The sequence below is a fragment of the Trichogramma pretiosum genome, unplaced genomic scaffold, assembly GCF_000599845.2.
Source record: "Trichogramma pretiosum strain Unisexual culture from Peru unplaced genomic scaffold, Tpre_2.0 scaffold78, whole genome shotgun sequence".
NCBI lineage: Eukaryota > Metazoa > Arthropoda > Insecta > Hymenoptera > Trichogrammatidae > Trichogramma > Trichogramma pretiosum.
In genome coordinates, this window is record NW_019641605.1 from 461,937 (window position 1) to 485,156 (window position 23,220).

The 23,220-nt window shown below is 40.8% G+C and overlaps 1 protein-coding gene across 1 annotated transcript; it reads left to right on the forward strand.

The window, feature by feature from the left end:
• Positions 1–3,386: 3,386 nt before the first annotated feature.
• On the forward strand, positions 3,387–16,640 carry LOC106657824. The gene is made up of 10 exons (XM_014379500.2): positions 3,387–3,720; positions 6,953–8,370; positions 8,436–8,652; positions 9,331–9,977; positions 10,066–10,344; positions 10,431–11,894; positions 15,081–15,291; positions 15,371–15,669; positions 16,096–16,528; positions 16,585–16,640. The coding sequence occupies exons 1-10, from the start codon at positions 3,387–3,389 to the stop codon at positions 16,638–16,640; spliced, it is 5,358 nt and encodes a 1,785-aa protein (XP_014234986.2).
• The last annotated feature ends 6,580 nt before the right edge of the window (positions 16,641–23,220 follow it).

Below are 23,220 nucleotides of genomic sequence, written 5' to 3' on the forward strand. Positions count from 1 at the left end.
AGAAGAGGGTAGGTTTTAGTAGGTATTACTAAAGAGCCACACATCAGCCTACTTAGTAACGGTACACAAACATCAGTACACTACTAGAGTCCGACATATCTACGCTACGTTTGATTGTCGCATGTTGGATCTGAAAATAGATTTCCTTTCTGGTAAAAAAAAAATAAAGACACACACGCACACACTGACACACACAGCCCTTGTTGATCTAGTGGGTAAGGGCGTTGGAAGAGCTGTCTGCTAACTCAACGTTATTGCTAAGAGCGTAGATTCGATCTCCAGTGGGAGAAATATCATTAGTGATTTTTTTCATTTTTGATAATTTTGAACGCAAACCAATTTTAATGGAAATAACTCAAACTATGCAACACAAATCCGTATGTACAATTGACTTAAATAAAAAAATGCTTTTTTATACTTAAAAAAATAATATTTGAATAAATTTTGTAACAGCTTTCTATAATATTTTACAGGTTACAACAAACTTGTAATACGCAGAAAACTCATTCTTTCCCTCATAACTGTTGGCGTGTTTCTGAAAAATTCAATTGCATCCAATGTCCGATTGGTTTTTTTAACTATTCACCAAAAAGTCCACTTTGCATTCGAAGTTCAAAGTGTAATGATACTTCTGATTATATAATTAAGAAAGAAAAATCTTGCAAGGTAAGTTCATGAATAATTATCATTTCTTTAACATAGAATTTAGAAATAAATTGATCAAGAAGCACATGTCGCGCTCCACCTGGCAAATATGACAGGAACTACGTGACGACACGACGCTACTCATATAATTTCCCAAAATTCCAGCCAATTTTCTTTTTGCTCTCATTTGAATTTGATAAAAAATATCGAAAATATGATGAGTTCATTACATTCCTTCAAAAAAATCCTATCGATATGAACTATTTTGATTTTCCTACAGTCTACTACATCCTATAGAAACAAAAATAAATAATTGGGTCACATTAAAACGATCTAACGAAAAATGTCCTATGTACCAAAAAAATAGTCTGTGCAAAATTTTAGCTCATATGAATTGAGATTACCCGTGCCGACAGTCGTTTGAAGGTTTTTCAATTCGATTTAAATTAATTTTTTCCGCTTCTTTACAGCAATATTCAAATGGCTCTGTGGCCGTAAATTTTTAAGCAAATCAAAATCCAAACCCATCAAATTAGAGGTCTTAAAAATACCTTTAATTTGCTTTTTTCAAAATTTTGATTGCTTCAAAATTAACTGCTGTAGAGCCATTCGAATATTGCTAAAAAATAGAAAAAAATCGCAATTTTTCTAGTTTTCTAATAGCCGAGGTTCACTCGGAAAAATACCAATTTTTCCGAAACTTCGGGCTATTTTTTCGTATGTAATAAGCTAAAAAATGACGTAGGTTTCGACCGGAATATTGCATCCTAGCTCCGTATAGAGGTATTTAAAATATTTAATATTTTCGTCTTTTCTTTTGCTTTCATCCGTCTAATGATCACACGCTTTTTATTGTGAGGACATTCACAAAGTACCGAAACATTTTCCAAATACTACTGATAATTAAAAGCATCTCAAGACCTATATTTTAAGCCCCCTAACGCGCTCATAGGTGCCTCAGAACTAAATCTACAGCCAAACTAAGAATATAATCATTAACGAAGTTGAAAACTAGAATCGCGGATTCGAGGTTAGTTATGCTAAAGTGTCCTTTATTGGCCCAAAATCCCAAAAAAAAGTTTAAAAACATCATGTTCAACGTATTTTTCGACGAGAAAACCAATGGTGACCTTGGATTTAACCTTGAACATAACGTCACGTTCATATATACCTTTAGGTTTTTTTAAAGATTATGTTCATGGCCATTGAAGGGCGATGTTGTACGCAAAAAGACCTTTAATTATCCTAGAATAATCTCATTTAAGGAATAAAATAAAATACTTTTAAAAAAAATAATGGTGTATTTGAACGTAAAATTTTTCGCTCTTTTTAAATCTTCAATAATAAATGGGGGTCACCGAACGAAAAATCAATCTTGGTTCGTTGCAGCTTAGAGGTTTAACTAATACTAGGGCCGCAAGCAGGCTCGCAATAATTACAAATGACATTCAGTCGCTTATTCGTCGCTGACAAAGTCGTCTGTAAGATACACTCGAACAGGGTCGTCGCTCGACGTGGATCCGCGTCAATCGATCATAGGTCCCTCAATTAATTATTATCGTCTGCTCGTCGTACTTGATGTACGACGAACCACGCGTGCTGCCTTTTGCTAAATTGAATTTCGCACTCGCGACTTAACGCGTAAATTATGCGTTTCATGTCATGATCAATTTCTACCGACGATGCTTGCTTCGCGATGTTGCGCTTATGTCCCCTCTCACGGATCTGCTCCAAGGTTTGCAGAAGAAGAAGGAGGAGCTCACCTGAAGCACTGAAGTGGATGAGGCATTCGAGCTCACCAAGCAGGCTGTGACTACGTATTCTGTGAGGACGGCATGATAACGGCGGGCCAGGAGTTGTGCGTATATGATGTACAGTCGAGTGCTTTATCAATTTCGGCAAGTCAAGAGGACGATGAAGATCCGGAAATGCCGAGATGATATCCGAGTATTCTATTCGCCGCTTGCTGCTAGTCTTGACGCTGCATTGCGACAAAAATTGCATTGACGCAGGCGCGAAGAGGTTGGTGGAAGCGTCGATCAAACGCTTTCGTCGACAATCGGGCAGCAGGTCGTAGTGTGCAAGGAAATCGAAGCCCATGATCGGCTGCGACACGTCCGCAACGATGAAACGCCAAAAGAAACGTCGATGAAGACCAAAATCGAGAGTCAATCTGTAATGCTTTTCGATGAGAGACAGTCTGTCGCCGCTACTGACCGTCTTTGCCGTTTCCCGGGCAAAGACACTTCTTCGCCTTACTGCCAAAACGGAAACAATACCAGCATAATTTGTCTGAGTCTCGTGATTGGTTCGATGACTTCAACTGTGGTTGCGGCTGCAGCTCCGTCGTTGAGGTGATCTCTCGACATTGCGAGAGCGTAGTGCACTGACCTCCGAGGTAAGCTCTCGAATGGCAGTCAAGAGAGAGTCATTGAGAGGGCAAACCTGCTCCGCTGCGTCTGCGACTGCGTCGAAGAAATCGGAGAAATCTCGACAATTTTGTCTGCCAAGTCCGAAAGCTGCTCGAGTGAAAGCTCGGGTCGGGCTGTCAATACGGCCTGGACGTGGGTAGGAAGTCGCCGGAGCCATAGGTGACGCAGAAGGTTAGGTTGTACGGCGGTTGGGGAATCAAGCTACTTGAGGTGTCGCAAGAACTGCCAGGTCTTGCGGTCGCTGAACTCTTCGTCGTAGAGAAGTTAACGAACTCGCTGCTCCTCTGATGTCGAGAGACGCTGGATGAGATGTCGTCGCAAATTCGTGTAAGGTTGATCGCCTGGAGGGTTGCTGATGATGTCCTCGACCTCCGCGGCTACATGAACATCCAGTTGAGAGATGACATGGTAGTATTTTGTCAGCTCAAGAGGAGGAGCAAAGGCTGCCGTGGCTGCAGCGGCTGCATTGGCTCGTTGTTGTTGCTCTGCATGAAGGGCGGCAGCGGCAGCGTCATCGGCGAGAGCTCGCTGCTGTATATCGGCGTGATCTCGCGGTTCTATCTGCTGCAGGAGATGGGCGTTGCGACAAAACTCGTTATCACCTTCAAATACCATCGTTGTATCACGTCGGGGTCACCAAATTGTAGGAACGTAAGGATAGAGAGAAATATTAATATCGTGAGGAGCTTTATTGATTTGAGACTTCTCGTCTCGGAGGCAGCAGATAAACTGGCAGTCGCGATTAATTAGTTCTATCGCCTGGCGACGGTAAAACAGAAGGTGAACATTTAGCAGTTCAACTACTTACATTATACATGTACAACTGCGGTGAAGTGAGTCGCCACAGTCATACCGTCAAGTTTCGACTCTAGGCATTGCAAAAAGGCAATTAGCTGAAGATGAAAGCTCTTGTTGCGGTAAAATGTTAATGTCTGACATGATATAAGAGAGGTGAAAGAATAGTTATTGAAAGAAGTGAAAGGAGTGAAAGAAAATAATCTTGTCCTCACTGCAATCAATGACGCTTGTGCATCCCCACTCCAACCACACCTTCACGCGCCAACGTCTTGTCGCTATAAAAAGTGGGAGCCTCGGATGCCGTGGTCACTCCACTCTGAGACTTAGCCAGAGTCGGATCGATAGAGAGAGCTCGGCTCTGGGATTTTTTTTCAATAAAACACATGGTTATTGCAAACCCGGCCTTTTCTCTCTTCTAACCTGCCTACCTGCACGATACAGCGAAGGTTCGTGAGCAACCGAAGCGCGGTGGGATCCAAATACGTATCCAGCCTCTGCGAGCTTCACCACCGACAGCTACGCGGCGCTTTAACTCCCACAAGCGACGGGATCCCATGAAGGTATTTGTATGGATTTGGCCCAAACTTTTTCTGGTGATTTTGGACAGTTAAAAAACATGCCCTGTTATGTTAGGTTGAGTGAATTGTAACGGTTGCCAATCCGGGCAAGATGTGTCCCGTTCAATCTTCTTAAAGGCTGAAAATGAAGTCGGGATTGTACCAATAATTAAGCGTATTATTTAATAGAAAAAATTAACAATAAGGTAATTTATTTAGCGCCAGTCACGGAGGTGACGCCTTATCGAGCCAAATGAGTTACAATTACTCTACTTTACTCAGTGGGTGCGGATGAAGAGTTTAAAGGAATTCGCGGCGAGAAAGAGAGAGCGCAACTTGGCAGGCAAATACTTGAAAACGACTTACTCGTTGCGGACTCGAGGTGTGGATGGCCAAATACACCGGGCGACCTGGACCCAAGAAAGCGGCAGCAGGACCTTGGCAGCGGAAGACGGACCTCGGCAGCAACTCTGCAGCTCACACACACTCGCGTGTTATAATTTTTCAAGGCCCACTATTGCAGATAGACGGTTTCACACATGTTCGCGCTATAGAGCTCCCAGAGACAGAGGGCCTCACGCTGCTCACAAGCCTGCCATACAGGCCCAAGGCGCCAGAAGTGTCGTCTGCTTCTCATCATCGCTGGTGGTAGTCTCGCGAGCACAGACGGTCTCGCTCACGTGACCCTCATTCTTGTGTCGTGCTCTCCTTGCCCGATATACTCTCTCTCGCAGTCGCCTCGCGTACGCATAGACTCGCGAAATCATCATGTCACGACGGACGTCAGGGTAAAGGAAAGGAAAAGGGGTGCTCACCCACTGGACTCTGCTCTGTCCGAGGTGTCGCGTAACACGTCACCGTGTTACAGAATTTTTTCTAGAAGAGTTAGATAAAAAATAAACATTAAAATAATAAAAATCAATATATAAAGCGCAATAAATATTCATTTTCTACCCTCAAACTATTATGGTCACTCATTTTAGACACCTGGTTCTTGAAAACATTACATTTCATTGTTGAAAAGATGTTGGATCTCATTCATGACCCAAAACATGTACATTGTACAATAATGACATTATAAAGCGTTTAATTCAGGGTTGCCTATAATTAATTAAAAATTTAATTCCATTCCACAAAATTCCAATTACTCTTAATTTGGAATGGAAATTCTAGTCCATTCCGAATTACTTTTAATTTAGAATGGGAATTTTCTTTCATTCCGAACTAAAAATAATTCGTAATAAAAATTCGTAATCCAAATTAGAATTAATTCGGAATGAAAGAAAATGTCCATTTCAAAATTTTTTTTGTCGGTAATTTGGAAATTATTGATAATTACAGCGGGCTATTACATCCTATTGTTTTCAAACAATTTTTCGATCATCATATGTCAATTTTTGGATATTTTGGTGTTTCACTTTGCAAGAAAATTTGAAATCAAATGAAACAGTCAGTTTAACCCTAAAAGTTTAATCTCATCGAAAGAAGAGACTTTTCAGATGTTTTTTCTTAAAAATCGCACAGTCATTTTACGAGTTTGCAGTAAACGCAGTAAGGGTCTGCGAACATGCATTCGAGACGAGACGAGATGGGAAATTTCCATTCTCGCCTCGGTTGCCGAGAATCTCGACGTATCGAGAGACGATACCAGAAGTCGAAAAATAACATGAGAAGTCGAGAAATAATACAAGAAGTCGGGAATTTCTATTTTTTTCGAATTTCCATAACTTTATTTGATAAACTGTGTTAAAATAATGAATTCGCATTTCTTATGAAAAAATCTATTAGGTTCGCGATATAGATTTCTGAAAATCATTGGACACGAATTTTTTCGTTTTTCAATTAATTAATAATTAACGGAGATATAAAATTTGAAACTACATGCGTAACGTCACAATCATAGTAAATATAAGGGGAGGAGTACTATGATTGTGACTTAATTCAAGAGGCCCAAATTTGACGCTTTTTTTGATAGATTTTAAGACTTCTTGAAGAGAGTGATAGATGGTCCTAAAAATTATGGAAAAATTCAAGCAGATTCTTTGAAAAATTTTTTATCGTCGCATTTTTTCATTTAAGTACTTCTATATCGATATAGAAAATAACAAAGATTTTTTTATAATGTGGAAAATCCTCTACAAAATGGGCCCTAAGGCCCATGAGATCAAACTAAGCACAGAGAGCTTCAGTATAAGGGTACCAGGAGACCCGGAAAAAATTTTGGAGCAATTCCATGACCCGAAGGTGAGAAAATCTCCTTGTTAGTGCTTTCTATACGGCAGAAATAAATGCTTTTCAGAGCAAAAGAGCTGTAGTTCAAATGAAAAATATATTTGAAATATTTGGTAAGGCATGGCAAAAAGCAGCCAGAATTGAAACTGCCGTCAGTTTTTTTAGAAAAACAGGAATTCGTCCTGTTAATAGAACTAAATTCAAAAATTTTTTTAAGATCGCAAACTGTGATGCTCTGCTGGTGTATTGCGTGAGCAGCAAACTTGTGCCATCGATGCAACTCGACAGCCAAAGACTGTGAAGCCAAGAACGTCACATTTGCCAAATATGAAGATCTCCGTTTATTCGTAGAAACTAGAATTCGCACACTCTATCGACTTGATGCGAGCTCAAAGGACTCTGGGATAGATCAAGCTAAAGTGTCAAAAGGAAAAAGCACTGGCAGGCAAGCAACTAACTCGCACCTCACTGTCAACCAGAAGAGCTCAGTGTCAAAGAACGCCAGTATAAAATGCACCTTTTGTGCTGAGCCACACAACTCAAGTTCATGTAAGGAATTTTTGTCAAAAACTCCAACTGAGCGGAGAGCGATCGCTCGAACTAAAAGGCTGTGCTTTAATTGTCTTGGCACCTCACATTTGGTGAGCGAGTGCTCTTCGAAGTACCGATGCAGAGCTTGCCAAGGAAAGCACCATACAAAGCTCCACATAGATCAAGCAGAAGCGGGTGGAAAACCAGCGGAGCTCGCAAATAATGAGTCATTCAGCTCTGCCGAAAGCTCGGACGCTCACTTGAAAACAGTAACGAGTACGCTTGCCTCCCTTACGCATCGTCTCAAAATGCTAACCACCGCCATCGTAACCTTGACCTCTGATAATGGTTTGACGTTTCAAGCTCGTGCTCTTCTAGACCCGTGCTCCGAAGAGTCATATGTTTCTGAAAACGTAGCTAAAGCTTTGGAGCTGGACACTCACAAGACACTCATAGCGGTTAATGGGCTTGGCAATTCCACGTCTGTGGCCAGGGGATGGGTCAATCTTATTGTAAAATCTCCCTCTGATGCTGACTTTAAATTCCAGATTGAAGCTCTCACGATGTCAAGGCTCACTTCCAAGCTTCCATCGGCACCAATTGACACTCAATCATGGACCCACCTGCACAATTTAGACCATGCCGATCTCTTTCACGCTACACCAAGCCCAGTCGACTGTTTACTAGGAGTGGATGTTGTCGCAGCTGCATTGCGACCTGGACTGATTACGGGCCCTGCTGGTACACCAACAGCGCTAAACATGGTCTTCGGCTGGGTGCTAATAGGGAAAGGACAACAGCAAGGCGGTGATGTGACCCAAGCTTTCTCGTTGACTGTCAACCACGAGCTTTCCGCTGCACTGCAAGCCTTTTGGGAAGTGGAAGAGATCTCAGCCCCGAAGCTCATGTCACCGGAGGACACACAATGCTACGAGCACTTCAAGGAAAATATTCAGCGAGACCACACAGGTCGCTTCATCGTGCGATTACCGCTCGTGAAGACACCAGCGCTGAGCAACTCAAAAAACAATGCACTTGGCGCACTGCGACGAATGGAGCGCCGACTTGAAAACAATGCAGAACTGCGTGAAGCTTACAATAAGTTTATGGTAGAATACGCTCAGCTACTGCATATGTCTTCGTTACCAGATCGCACCAAGGACGAAGAGACAGCCGTATATATCCCTCTGTTGTATGCCAGATGTTCGAGGACGTTCAACCTCGAATGCTTGCCATACAGATATGTCGACATCATAAGGCTATTGAACTAGGTGGATGCTGGCTCAGGCCCGAGTCGACGGTTTCGACATGCACAGGCATGACAAAACTGTCGACCGAAGCATCACCTGAGTCGGAATATCCAGTTGTCAATGACCGATTGATGCTGACAAAGGACTTCCCACCTCTAAATGCACCTGAGGAGCAACTAGAACATCGACGAACTAATCAGTCGATGTGTGGCCACTCCTCAGCAACCACCTACACCTTTGTATTAGCTCGGCACCTTTGCACATTATAAAGTGCACTTTATAAAAATAAAGTTATCTTTAACGTATAGAGTAAAGCCTTGAATAGTGTATTTAAAAATATTGAATAAAGTTTTGAATATTATATTTCCAATATTAAAGTAAAGTATTGAATAAATTAAAGTAAAGTAAATTCCAAGTGGTTGCAAGAAAACAACGTAAGTTATTTAATTCCATCTAACTAACATTTAATTATAAACATACATGTCTTTACACCCCACACCCTGACTAATATCTATTCCCCTATTCCTCTCCCCACACTCTTGCGAGTCGTGGCGACAAGCCTCTTCTGTATAGAAGGGTTCGCGCCCGATAGCAACATAATATATAATATACATATATTATAAAAAAAAAAGGTTTACGTACAATTAATCTCATGATTAATTAGCACGTAACACCCTCATCACCCAGTTGTTCGTGACGACTCGCTGAAGAAAATTCGAATCGTGTTCAATGCAACCAGCAAAGATACAAAGGGACAAACATTGAACGACTTTATGCACTCTGGGCTGAATCTACTCGAGGACACACGCGTGATTCTGCTCAGATGGCGTCTCTCAAAGTATGCATTTTCTTGTGACATCGTTAAAATGTTTCGCTAATTTTTAGTTCACCCTGACGACCGAAAATGGCAGAGGATACTATGGCACTATTCACCCGACAAGCCCGTGCAGCACTACAGTCTCAACACAGTCACGTATGGCACAGTATCTGCACCCTTCTTAGCTAATGCCTGTATGCTGGAGCTTGCAACGCAGGAAGCTGAGATATTTCCTCTAGGAACTCAGATTCTTCAGTGCAATCGATACGCTGACGACTTCTTCGTTGGCGACGATTTAGAGTTTAACCTGATCACGAAGGCCGATGAACTTGTGAAAATACTCAAATCAGCCGCCATGGACGTAGGAAAGTGGGCATCAAATTCGAGAGCTGTAATTGAACAATACAGTTCTGTTTCCTCTGAATCCATTGAACTAAAAGCGCCAACCAATTCGCCAGTCTCTGTGCTGGGCCTACTATGGACACCGAGCACCGATGCGCTTCACTACCACGTCCCTGCAGTGTCTACGGCGGAAGCAACGAAACGTGGAATCCTCTCGGCGGTCGCCAAATTGTACGATCCGCTCGGCTTCCTTTCTCCAGTCATCATACGAGCAAAAATTCTCCTACAAGATCTTTGGCTTCTCGGCATAGACTGGGATGCCAAACCCTCGGAAGCGACGACACAAGCCTGGCGAGAATTTCAAGAGGACATCGTAGAAGCCCAGCTCATCAAAATTCCGAGGTGGATATCACTTACAAGCACAAGTCGCTGGGACTTGCATGGCTTTTGCGTCTCAAAAGACATACGCAGCTGCTGTCTACGCCGTCATATACGATGCTGCCGATAATCCAATAGACTGCCATCTGCTTATCGCCAAAACTAAGGTTTCACCGATAAAGGTATTGAACATACCCCGCCTAGAATTACAAGGAGCAGTCTTGCTCGCTCGACTCGTCAATTTCGTCAACACGAGCTTGCAGCAAGCACCTTCGCTCACATACTGCTGGACAGACTCCAATATAGTTTTGGCATGGCTGCGTAGTCATCCTTCTCGTTGGAAAACGTTCACTGCCAACCGTGTCAGTGAAATACACACACTGATGCCCAATGTCGCCTGGCGTCATGTGCCTTCCAAAGAAAATCCTAGCGATTGTGCCTCGCGAAGAATCTCAGCCAAACTCCTCACGCACTGTGGTGGCATGGACCCACATGGCTCTTAGAGGATCCAAGCACCTGGCCTCCAGAGTCGTCGCAGGAATCGCAGACCGACGCCGAGCAGAGAACTTCAACACTCTTCTCCACCGTGAACAATCATGACGAGACAGATTGGCAAAATTGGTTCAAAAAATTCTCCTCATTGCACAAAATCGTGAGGATCCTAGCATACACGGCCAGATTCCAAAATGAGGCCACAAAAGGCCTGGAAAATCGTACGGGTTATCTAACTGCCCAGGAGATGGCTGCTGGTCAGGAGCGACTATGGCGCATAATTCAATACATCCACTTTCGTGCAGAAATTGATGCGCTCACGAAAGGTACAACTGTCTCATCGTCAAGCCCGATGAAAAGACTCAACCCTTTCATCGCTGCTGACGGTCTCTTACGCGTAGGCGGACGGCTCGAGCGATCATCATTGTCGGAAAGCGAAAAACACCCAATAATTTTGCCGTCTAAGGATCATGTCATGCGCCTTTTAGTACACGACACCCATCTGCTAACTTTACACGGAGGTCCTCTGCTCACACATAGCACCTTAGGGCGCAAGTTTTGGGTACTGCGTGCCCGTAACTTCATTCGTGGTGAAGTGAGAAAATGCACCACTTGTGCGCGCTACAAAGCTCGCACTCTGTCGCAAGCGATGGGATCCCTTCCACCAGAACGAGTTCAGCCTACGCGTCCATTCACTAATACCGGAGTTGATTATGCCGGGCCGATTTGGTACAAAGCTTCACCTGGACGAGTACGGAAGGCCCTGAAGGGCTACCTTGCTGTTTTTGTATGCATGACCACGACGGCCGCCCACCTTGAGGTTGTTTCAGATTATTCTACATCCTCTTTCCTCGCTGCTTTTCTCCGCTTTGTGTCACGCCGAGGCCTATCCCGCCACCTTTTCAGCGACAATGGCACGAATTTTCGAGAAGCAGACGCTGAGCTCAAGAACCTCTTCCGTAACACTTCTCCAGTTGGACAGAAAATCGCCGCATCATTGGGTCAACAAGGGATCGAGTGGCATTTCACGCCACCTTACGCGCCAAACTTCGGAGGTCTTTGGGAGGCCACCGTCAAGTCGTGCAAGGGACACCTAAAGCGAGTCATCGGAGAAAATCTCCTCACTTATGAAGAACTCATCACACTCGTCATTCAAATTGAAGGCTGTCTGAACTCAAGGCCCCTAGGCTACTTGAGCTCCAACGACAAGGACCCCATCGCCTTGACACCGGGCCACTTCCTCATCGGATCTGCGATCATCTCCCTTCCAGATAAGATGAAAAATGCCCCGTCTTGTCTAACTGCCAAATGGGAATTAGTGCAGAAGATGCGAGACGATTTTTGGGCCCGCTGGAGCCAAGAGCATCTTACATATATGCAGCAGCGTTCAAAGTGGATAAAACCACAGCCGAATGTACAAGTAGGTGATGTCGTCCTAGTAAAGAATTAGTTACAACCAGCTTCTCAATGGCTGATGGGACGAATCACTCGTTGCTATTATGGAGATGATGGACTGTGCCGCGTCGCGTTGGTACGTACAACCAAAGGGGAGTATCGCCGTCCCATTAGCAAACTCATATTGCTGCCAATAGCTGAAAAAGCTCCGAAACCATAAGATAAACCATCAACGAGCAAGTCGGACGGAGAGCCTGAAGATTTACGAAGAATCCTACAATTACTCTGACAATTTTTCTTATAATGATTGAGACTATTTTCTTTATTTTTTCAAAAAAAAATCCAAAGTTATGTTACATTTCAAAATCACTCTCTTCTTCTTTGAGAAAAAAAAACGGGGAAACCCGCTGTAAGCGGCTTTGGCGGGCGGTATGTCGCGGCTAGCAACGCTCCGTTTTCTCCTCTCGGCCGCCTCGCTCCATCAAGCGGACTGGAAGGGGAAGCGTAGGCCCACGCATTCATCTTTGCGAAAATCGGAGTCGCGTCAGTCACGAGTTTTTCTCGCACACAGAGCACTGACCCGAGTAATTATCTCTAATAGTACCCCGCCAAAGTCGCACAATATATTCTTTCACGCAATGTATTAAAGTTTAAACAATTAACTATCAACAATTAACAATCGATCTATAATATTTTTGTGTTTAAAATAATGTTAGTGAAAAGTGTAAAATAACGCGTTCAGCTTTGATTTCACTTAACCTCTCACCCCTCAAGATTGAAACCGCGATACAGGGCGCGGACATCACCAAAAAAACCAAAAAGAGAAAAAGATGATGAGAACGCATTTATTTTTGAGAAATTGTCGAATGAAATGAAATTTCTAGATATTGACATTTCATTTCAATCTATTGATATTCAAATAACGAATGTTATTCAAGAAGATGGTAGTTGTTTATCGTTTTTACATCTTTAGCAAAAACCTAGATGTACCAATAAAATTGATATTCTGCAGATATATTTTGCTTCGATGTGATGCCCAAATATAAATTAGCTCCCCTGACACTCGTGCCCAACCCATATGGCACAATTCCCGACCATCGAAAAAAGACGGGCAATTGTGACAAATTTTTTGAAATTCAATAAAAAATTTAAATTTCATTGTAATTTTCCAATTTTAATATATGTTATAAAGCTTGAGCTCCCCTTTGCAATGATCGTTTCAGATTTGAAAATTTTTTAAAATTCGCTTCAGGAAGCAAGTTTGAAGTTATGGTGTCACTCATGCCCCTCCCCTACTCACACAGCGTGAGATCTGCTGCAGAATCTCACACGTGCACCAAGCAAGCGAATCATTTAGTAGAGCTGAACCTCTTCTCCGCTGGTATATACAAAGCAAATTAATATATATCGTTTAAAAAACGTGTGGAATTTGAATAGTGCTGTTACAATATGAACACGTCTTATCCACTTACATCGTGCGTCTTTTCATTCAAAGTTTTCATTCGTTATAGTTGTCTTTTTTTGTTCTCAACATTCGTCCAGAGTAATAGAAACTTGTGTCGGCTTTTTTTCCAAGATACGTGAGCACGAATAGGCAATTTTTTCCTCCGACGTTATCCGTGCGCTGTAAGAAAAATCAGTGCACCAATCGTCTTTCAACGCACGCGCGCGATGCGTTGCCAATTTTATAGTGCAGCATATGACTACGATCTTGTGTTTTCTGCTTCTTTAATAATCGTTCGATCGCTCGAAGAACAGCACAGTTATGTTGATCTATCTGTGGCATGTATGTAGGCGATCGATCAAAGCGTCAGCTGCCAACGCGTCAATTATCGCGTGTTTTTAGGAAATTCGCGTATACGTGTCACGCTGCTGTTGCGATGGCGGGCGCCGAAACTGTAACTGCTAGGGTAGATTCTCTCTTCACCGATTTTCACGATTTTCCTTTTGCGCTGGCTATGCTCTGTACGTTTACGCTTTACACCACTAGGTGGCGTCTACCCGTGAGCATCGCTTCCAGAAGCCACCGAGCGCTGGGAAGCGTATATAGGCAGTCGTCTCCTACCGCATAGTCACTTGATGCAACACCTTCTAAGAAGCAAAGTTGACACTCTATGGATGAGTAGTGGTCGTTTCTACATGCAGCGGTGTTCGTTTTTACGCGTTAGTGACATTCAGAATCCGCAGTTTCTCAGTAATAATTCTACCTATCTTAGGCGTACGCTCTCCAAAGCTAAGAGTTGCAGAGCGTTATCCCACTTGTCCCAATGTTCACACACATAAACACACTCACAAGTATGCAAATCGGCCTCCTTGGCTCAGTGGGTATAGTTCTTGCCTGCTGATACAAGGATGTGCCGTAGGGCGTGGGTTCGATCCCCACCGGTCGAATTTTCGAGGTTCGTTTTTCCGCCTGGTGTGGTCGAGCCCGTGCCCGAGGTGGAGCAGGTACCACTCAAAAAGAAGACTCGGGCTACGTCATCAGCCTCCGAAACGGTAAAAAAACCCCGATCACTGTGTGAGCTGGAAGCGAAAAGGATAACCATAAGTAGGAGCTCGAGGCGAGGACCCACAAGGCTGGCAATAGATGAAGCACAACACTCCCATGATGAAGTCAGAAGCGAGAACCACACTCACAAGATGTAGCCGACAGAGCAAAGGGGGCGCTTGCCATCGGCTGCAGAAGCGAGAACCACACTCACAAGATGGCACTAGACAGCGAGTTCTAAAAGATGTCTAACTCAGGAGGAGATGCCAGCAATGTGTGACCACGCAGTAGGTCGCTAAAAGGGATACGACAATCGACGATGACATCGCGCAGGATCGGAGGTTCACCAAGTAGAAAACAGATGAGTCCCTGAACCCTTAATCGTCGCTTATCACTATGCGATGGATGGAGGATGTATGGAAAAACAACGACTAACATAGAAGTATCAGAAATGCTCAGATAACCCCGGCCTTACCGAAGCAATGCCTAACGGCAGATACCGGTAAGTGTCCAAATGGGGTAGAGTAGAAAAAAAACAAGTATGCAAATGCGTCTACCACAAACTTATATTTACATATATATACTCGTGTCTATGACAAATTAATGCAATTTTTGGCTCTATTTCGTACGCATTTACCTATACTTCGACATTTTATCATTTATCCGTAGAAACACGTAAATGCATTTACTTTTGCCTATCATATTATTAATTTTTTTTCTTAGATCAATCGACCATCCTTTGAAAGAAGATCGGCAGCATTAGCCTGCAGACGCTTCCGGGGTACTCACTCCTACGATAAAGTTTCTGAAATTCTTTTTGATATCAGCGACGAATATGATCTCAACAACAACAAAGTTGTCGGAACAGTTACGGACAACGGTTTTAATTTTGTAAAAGCGTTTCGAGTATTTGGCACTAGTGACGATATTTCGGGTATTATGTTTTTGTATAAATTTTTGATACATATACTTACCAGTTCAACGTTTATTTATTATGTATTGTAATGTTTTAGTTGACAACGAAGATGGAATGGAGCCAATCGATCTCGAAAACGCTTTGCAAGATGGTATAAGTTTTTTGACAGACGATTATAATTCAAGTGATGATAAACCAGAGTCAGCTAATCGTCTTGATGAAGAATTTAACATCGAGTCGTCCACGTTGCCTGATGATGTAATAACGTTATCTCGTCATTTTCAGTGCGCTAGTCACACGCTAAATTTGATTGCAAAAACAGATACTGCCAAATTCATGAAACTGAATGAACAATTTGAAACTGTTCATTCGGATGTTGTAGAAAAATGCGAAAAGGTATGGAAAAGCCTTAAATCGGTAAAAAAAACGTGAAGCATCAGTGAAACATATCGGCGAGAGCATCAAAAGACCAAATGCGACTCGTTGGAATTCTTTTGACGCATTTAAACAAATTCATGAGCGTAAAGATTTATTCGTGTCTGATGAAGTTGACAAAATAACCGAATCGACGATTGATTTCGAAAAATCGGACTTTACTCACATTCAGCATTATCTAACCATAATGGCACCTCAAGCTAGTGCAATTGACAAATGGCAAGGGGACAAAAATTGTCATTATGGTCAGCTTCTTTCTGCGCTCATAACAATTAAGCAAAGGTGGTTGGAGACACTTGACTCATTCGACGCTCAAAAAAAGAACTGTGTACAAAGAATTGGTTGACAGTTTAATTAATTAGAAGTTTGAAAAAACGATTCGAAAAGATATTTGCTGTGGAAGACATTGGTGAGTTCACAGCAATTGCCGCTTTGACTCACCCAGTCTACAATAAAGATTGGGTGAAATGTTTGTCGACGCAAGCTCAAAACAATGTCGAGCGACTAATCCACACCAAAGATCAGTTTTCGCAAAAGCCAACCTCCCCTACAGTCCTGCCAGACCCTTTCGTTTTCTATGGAGAAGCTGGACAGCCAACGAATCTAGATAAGATTATTACAATGAAAACTGGATGTACTGAGCTCTTGAGATTCTTGGCGGAACCTCCAGTGACTAATTTATTAGATCTAAACAGATTTCCAAAGATAAGAAAAATTTTTCTCAAGTTCAACACAATTTTACCTTCGTCAGCACCCGTAGAGCGTCTATTCTTCTATGCGACAATGTTGAATTTACCGAAGTACAATCGATTATCAGAGAGTCAATTCGAGAATCGAGTACTATACAAAGTAAATTTGAAAAAATTATACCAATAGGTAACTTCGCTCTTTTCAATCTCAACAACTCGTCCGTATGTGATCGCTTGTGGTAAGAGCACACTTTTCAGTGACGTCGAAAAATCTTTTTTGAGAAAGAAAAATAGTTCTTATCTATTTCAAAAGATTGCTTTTTACAATGTTGACGTGTTGCAATGTAAAAAGTTGAGTTGAGTTGTACAAAGTGAATGTTTTTTTATTTTAATTTTTTCTGCGTCAAAGGCATCTTTCTGAAATTGATTATTCCTCTGCATCTGGCAAAGATTTTCCAACGTCACAGGGAAGTTTGCTTTTACCGCAAACGACTGCAGAAGTATTTATTTATTGTTATAAGAAGCGGTCGAATTATTCTAAAGTACCTATGAGATTACTATAAACATACATTCTCTGTATATATTGTGAAGAATATTTTGTTTGTCACACTAAAATATAAGTATTTTTTGATAAAACTATGAAAAATTCAATTATAGTACAATATAATAATAGCATACATAAGAATTAGCATAATTAGAAATATATATATTAACTCAACAGAATTTTGTTACATACATTGTGACGTGCGAGGGTCTGGGCCCTAGCTCATGCTTGGCCTGCCGTCTAATTATTTCTTACTGAGACTCCGGTTAGCCTATCTTTGAGTCTTACCTCAGAAGGGGTCGAACCGCCAACAAGCACGCCGCGAGCGTCGGCAGTCCAAGCTGAAAATAAGTGAGAAAGGTTCGCGAACAGACTACGCAAAATGTACCTTTGCACATAAATACTTGTTTCTTTATTTAATTCAACCTTCAACTCGCACCCATACAACCATCCCTTCATTTGCGCTTCGTTTCGCTACCTCGTATCTTCACTCGTGATTACCATCGTAGCACGCCACGGACATAATTGATCATACGCGAGTCCAACGGGAAAACGCGCGGATTTCAACGCTAGTCCGACGCGAGTCCCAGCCAAGTTCCGCGTAATTGCACTGTGCGCAATCGGCTCGTTTTTCCGAAATACGGTCGACGCTTTCGCTCTGCTCGCGCTAGCAGACGCGCGATTTGGTCACACACGACGAAGACGAAACGCGCTAACTCGCTTGCTCTCACAGGAGCGTCCAAGGCGGAAGTACCGCTTTGCAAAAATGGCCACGCGCCGGCCTGAAACGCGACACGTGGACTCGAACCACGTCTTGATTGTCCAAGGTACTCGCTACAATTACTCCGATTTCCACGACTAATACACAACGATTCTACGGCGAAACTCTTAATTTCCACTCATACATTCACACTGCGCAATCTCACACACTCTCTCGCATCCACGCGACCGACCAAGTGTATTACAATTTGCGACCTTATCTTCGCTCTTATGCCTCGGCCTTCGTTCCTCGATGTCGTCTTCCGCTGTCCCCTAGCTGCTCGTAGTGAAACTCCATACCACTAAAAGGAAAAAATAAAGATCATTTGCCAGTCTTCTGGAAGTCAAACAAAACCGCGTGGGTGACACAGAAAAATTTCGAGGAATGGCTAAAAAATTCATTTATTAAAGAAGTAAAAAATTTTTTGAGTCAAAAAAATTAAGCATTTAAAGTGTTGCTCACGCTAGATAATTGCAAAAGTCATGTCATAACTCTCGAAGAATCAGGCTTTAAAATGATGTTTTTTCCCCCTAACACAATTTCTTTAATTCAACCGATGGATCAAACAATAATAGCGACTTTTAAATCCTATTATTAAAGACGAGTCATGGCAAAAATGGTGGAAAGTATAAATAACTATCAGACTCGTGACGACCTAGAAGCAATGCACGTTGTAAAACAATTTTGGAAAAATTTAACGATTCTGGACACTATCACAATTGTTGACGAATCTTGGAAAGAAGTGAAACAATCGTCCTTAAATCGTTGTTGGAGAAAAGTTTTACCTGATGTCGTATCGAAGGATCTATCTGAAGAAAATCAAGACAACCAAGAAACAGTAGGCAGCATTATAAATTTAGCAAGAAATGTAGGTAGAGAGGGATTCAACGATATGCAAGATCATGAAATTTTTGCTGAGCTGGGCTAGAAAAAGCCGAGAAAGCTGAGAAAGCTGAGAAAACTGAGGAAGCTGAAAAAGCCTAGAAAACTAAGAAAACTGAGGAATCTGAAAAAGCCGAGAAAGCTAAGAAAGCTGAGAAAGCTAAGAAAGCTGAGGAAGCTTAAAAAGCCGAGAAAGTAGAGAAAGCTGAGAAAGCTGAGAAAGCTAAGAAAGCTGAGGAAGCTGAAAAAGCCGAGATAACTGAGAAAACTGGGCAAGCCGAATAAGCCGAGATAGCTGAGGAAATTTTCTGAAGCTGATGAAGTTGAGGAAAACTGGGAAATCTGAAAATTGTAAAAATCTTGAAAATTATGAAAAATATCGAAAATGATCTCGATGTTTTGAAATTTTTGAAAAGCTCCTTTATTTCAAGTTTTTTCGGAGAATAAAATAATTTCAAAAATCGTAGGTATTTTGAAAGTTCCGAGAATTTCTTAATTTTAATGCAAAGGTCGCAGAAAAATCCGAAAAGTGTAAAAAAATCTTGAAAATCACGAATGTTTCGATGATCTTGAAATACTCAAAAATGTTGGAAACAACTACTGCCCGATAAAGTTTTGTAGTAGATCTTAAAGTTTAACACAATGTAGACAACAATGTGTGGCAAAAAACCTGCAAAAAAGGTAAAAAATAGGCCTAAAATGCCTAAAATCACCAAAAACAGCCATTTTCAGACCTATTCATGTAGTCGATGTCTGAACGCTGGCTATACACACATCGCATAATAATATCTACATTGCACATAGTATCGTACTCAACTATAGTTGAAAAATACATCTGTGACTAATATTTATTTTAATATCTTTCTTATTACTATATAGTAGAGAGGATGTGGTTCGCTTGCTCCCCAAAATTTCCACCTGCTCCCCCACAATTTTTTCAAAAATGTGAAATTCACGTGATTTTTACATGATTTTCGGTGTTCTTCCCCGTATAAATTATTACTGCTCCCCAAAAATTCCACTGCTCCCCACTGCTCCCCCACTGCTCCCCCACTGCTCCTCCACTGCTCCTCCACCGTAAATCCACCGGATATGTGACAGGTATTTTTATAACAATAACGTATATCACGTATAATAATACAAAGGTACTTTTATAATAAGCGACAAAAAATTTCCAAGAAATCAAAAAAAAATCGTGTCGTGATACGATCAGTCCAGGAGCGGGCTACCTTCCCGTAAGACACTATAGGTAAATGATTAGAATAAGGTGTTATCGATGGATTTTGACTCGCTGAACCCAAATTTGGTAATTAATGTTGGCTGCAAGTGTACTCTGTGGTTAAAAACCCATTTGTTTAAAAAAATTACTAAAATGGTCGAATATGGATTTTTAAACATCATATTCGTATTCTAAAAAAATTTTTAAGAAAAAAATGTCACTTGTGATTTTTCTCTAAAATGCATATTTATCGTTAGGTAATCCTTAGAAATCTTGAAAAAAAAACTACAAGACTTTGCATAGAGATGTCCGAAGAATAATAAAAAGCGCTCACATCATCGAAAATATTTTTTTTCATGTTATTACACGCAATCAAATATCACGAAATTAGCGTTTTTCTCATTTTCATTGGCTCATAACTCGATAAATATGCATTTTAGAGAAAAATCACAAGGAACATTTTTCTCAAAAAATTTTTGGTAGAACACGAACATGATGTTTAAAGATCCATATTCGACCATTTTGGTAATTTAATTAAACAAATGGATTTTTGACGATATGGTACCACTCAGAGCTAAAATTAACCAACAAATTCGTGCGTCAAAATTGATCGATAACACCTTTTTAACACTGCGTGCGCGAAACACGGGTTTTCTAACCTTAAAGCGTCAGAAAACCCTAGTTTCTCGCAAGCAGAGTGCCGTGTGTGACATCCTCTCAAAATTTAACGTAGGGACACGAACGAGAATCCGGCGCACCCGAGCACGTCTGCAGAGCCGAGTACGTCAACGCCGCACAAGGTAAAAAAAATTACACTAAGTCACATTCATCACATCCACCCATCACAGGTTACGACGCCTGATCAAGCCTCTTTCTAAGAGTAATCAGCGAGTAACCGATGAGTTGCTGCTTCACTCAAGAATATTAATTAAATTCATTTGTATTTCTTTTCCGACAATAGTAATTTCTATAATTTACACTTTCAATAAAACATAATTATTCGTTCACATAATACTCTGATATTCATAGTTATTTCACGGTCCTTCTGACCCATTTAATTCATACATATTTATTTTTCATGTAATTATTTAGTGCGAGTCACCAACACAAAATCTCCGAGCGTCTTACCCATCGCGCTCCGCGCATAGCATATTCTCTCTCCCTCTCTCACGTTCGTTTTTGAGAGCGGACAAGTACTTGTAATTTCAGTTTCTTACGCGCGCGTACTTGTAACGTAGCTTAGAAACCTGCGTCGCTCGCATAAGAAACGCCTCAATGGCTTTTCGCAAGCTACCAAATTGTCTGTAATGGAGACTCAGTTACCAAACTTTATCAGAAGTTGTATTTTGGTGTATCGATGAACATATCACAATATGGGCCAATTTGAGGCATACGAATATATTTATTTTTCGACTTTGATGGTCTTTTACACTATTTTTTCAATTTTAAGGGGGTTTGAGCTTATGAATATCTCATCTAAAAACAGATTTTAGTTCTACATCAAATTTTACATGAAAATACATGGTTCAAAAATTTTTTCATATGCATCCCAAAAAAGCAGAGTAACAAGCAGAATATCCTCAAAACATGAAAATCCAACTTTGAGCTCCTGTAGATCCATTAGGGTTGGACCTAGGGGGCTGTGGTGTTCAGGATTTTCATTTTTCATTGTGTTCTTGAAGAGTAAATGGTTAGTTTCAACTTCATTTTTTGGGCCTGCAACATCTGTTGTGGAATAGCCCATATAACAGGGTGATATTAAAATTTTTTCATGATCGCTTCTGTGATTACCTTGAAAATTTTTGAAGCTGATTACCCTAATTACCATGGTCCATCTAATATTTCTTGTTACAATTTTTTATCGGATCTATGAGAAAAAATAGATTCTTAATATTTGTAGCATTCATCGTGACATTTTGGGAAAATAGAATATAATATGTTTTATAAATTGTATTCTCTGTATAGCTATGCATATTAGTCCCCAGAAAACTGTGGAGATTTTGGCGACGAGCAAGGAGAATGGTTCCATCAAGACATAAAATATATGGAGCAGCAATATCAAGGTAGATAGGATTTGCGATGGTGGCTGGATGTTGAAGAGAGAGACAGTAAAATAAAAGAGGCAATAAACGCAAACGACTACCATTACGCCGATCGTTTGAAGAATAAAAGATGCGTTACGAAAACAAAAAACAAAAAACGCATGCCAAATTAAAGATATTTTCTAAATATTTTTCTTTCTTGTATTAATTTTTCATTTAAATGACCTTGAAGGTGACTTCATATCTGTCTTCTGTCTTCAGATTTGAATTCAGCATCCTTAAAAACCTATGAATGAGTATTTTCAGATTTTTTAAAGCTTTTTTCGTGATCTGCCTTGAAATGACCTTCAAATGACCTTTACATGGCCGGATACAGTCAAAATGACCTCTGATTCAGATTGAGCGACCCTCAAAACATAATTGTAATTTTTTCGGATATTTTTACCGAATTCTTGTACTTTGACCTTCAAATGACCTTGATGGTAACCTCCTGAAGGTCATCCGACCTCGGATTTGGATTCAGTATCTTCAAAAACCCCTGTATGAATTTTTTCACATTTTTTATTTAAATGACCCCTAAAATGAGCCAACCTTGAAAAACCGACTCCAGATTCGGATTCAGCGACCCCATAAACATGAAGTCCACTAGGTCCGGTCGGTGGATTTGAAAATTTTTTTTTGTGTGACTGTGTAATTTACAATAATTTTATTCATAAAAATAAAATCTTTTTTGGTTTTAAACAAATTAAATTGGGTTTATGTTATATTATCTTATGATGTTCATCTTAAAAATGCGTATCCACATGTTATGTAAGTAACGAATATAAAATAATGATCCACATTTTATATTTTTAGCATGCTGACAATGAAATTTGTTCCGAGTACCAAGATTTACAATCGCTAAATGATATGAGTCATCAAAATTGCATGAAATGCCATTGTATGGGAATTTCAAACTTTTGCCTATCATCAACGTGGTCTAGATACAAGGTAACACTTTTTTGAGGTTAATAATAATTTAAGATAAAAATTAAAATTTTTCAATATTTTTCATAAATTTCATAAACTTGTTTCATTGTAAATTTGACTCGTATTAGTTGAAACGGATAATATTCTGGTAGTTTGTGGCTAGCTATGACTTCCTCTTGAGTTAATGAAAAGCTCATATTGTACAACATCATTTTTTTATATCTTGCTTCAACGAGTTCTGGTGATAATCATATTAAAGTAACAGGGCAAAATTAATTAAATTTTCAAATAAATAATAGTACTAATTAATCGAGGTAAAACAATTGAAAAATGACTTAGCTAAACAATGTCGATGTGTTGATGATGGGAATCCACAATGGTGTACTTGCAAGCAAAATCTACAATCA

Coding starts and splice junctions, on each gene's coding strand:
- LOC106657824 (XM_014379500.2), top strand. CDS start 3,387: ATGTCGTCGCAAATTCGTGTAAGGTTGATCGCCTGGAGGGTTGCTGAT. Junction 8,653..9,330: donor ACGAACTAATCAGTCGATGT/GTGGCCACTCCT, acceptor GCTAATTTTTAG/TTCACCCTGACGACCGAAAA. Junction 15,670..16,095: donor TTGTAGAAAAATGCGAAAAG/GTATGGAAAAGC, acceptor CGATTCGAAAAG/ATATTTGCTGTGGAAGACAT.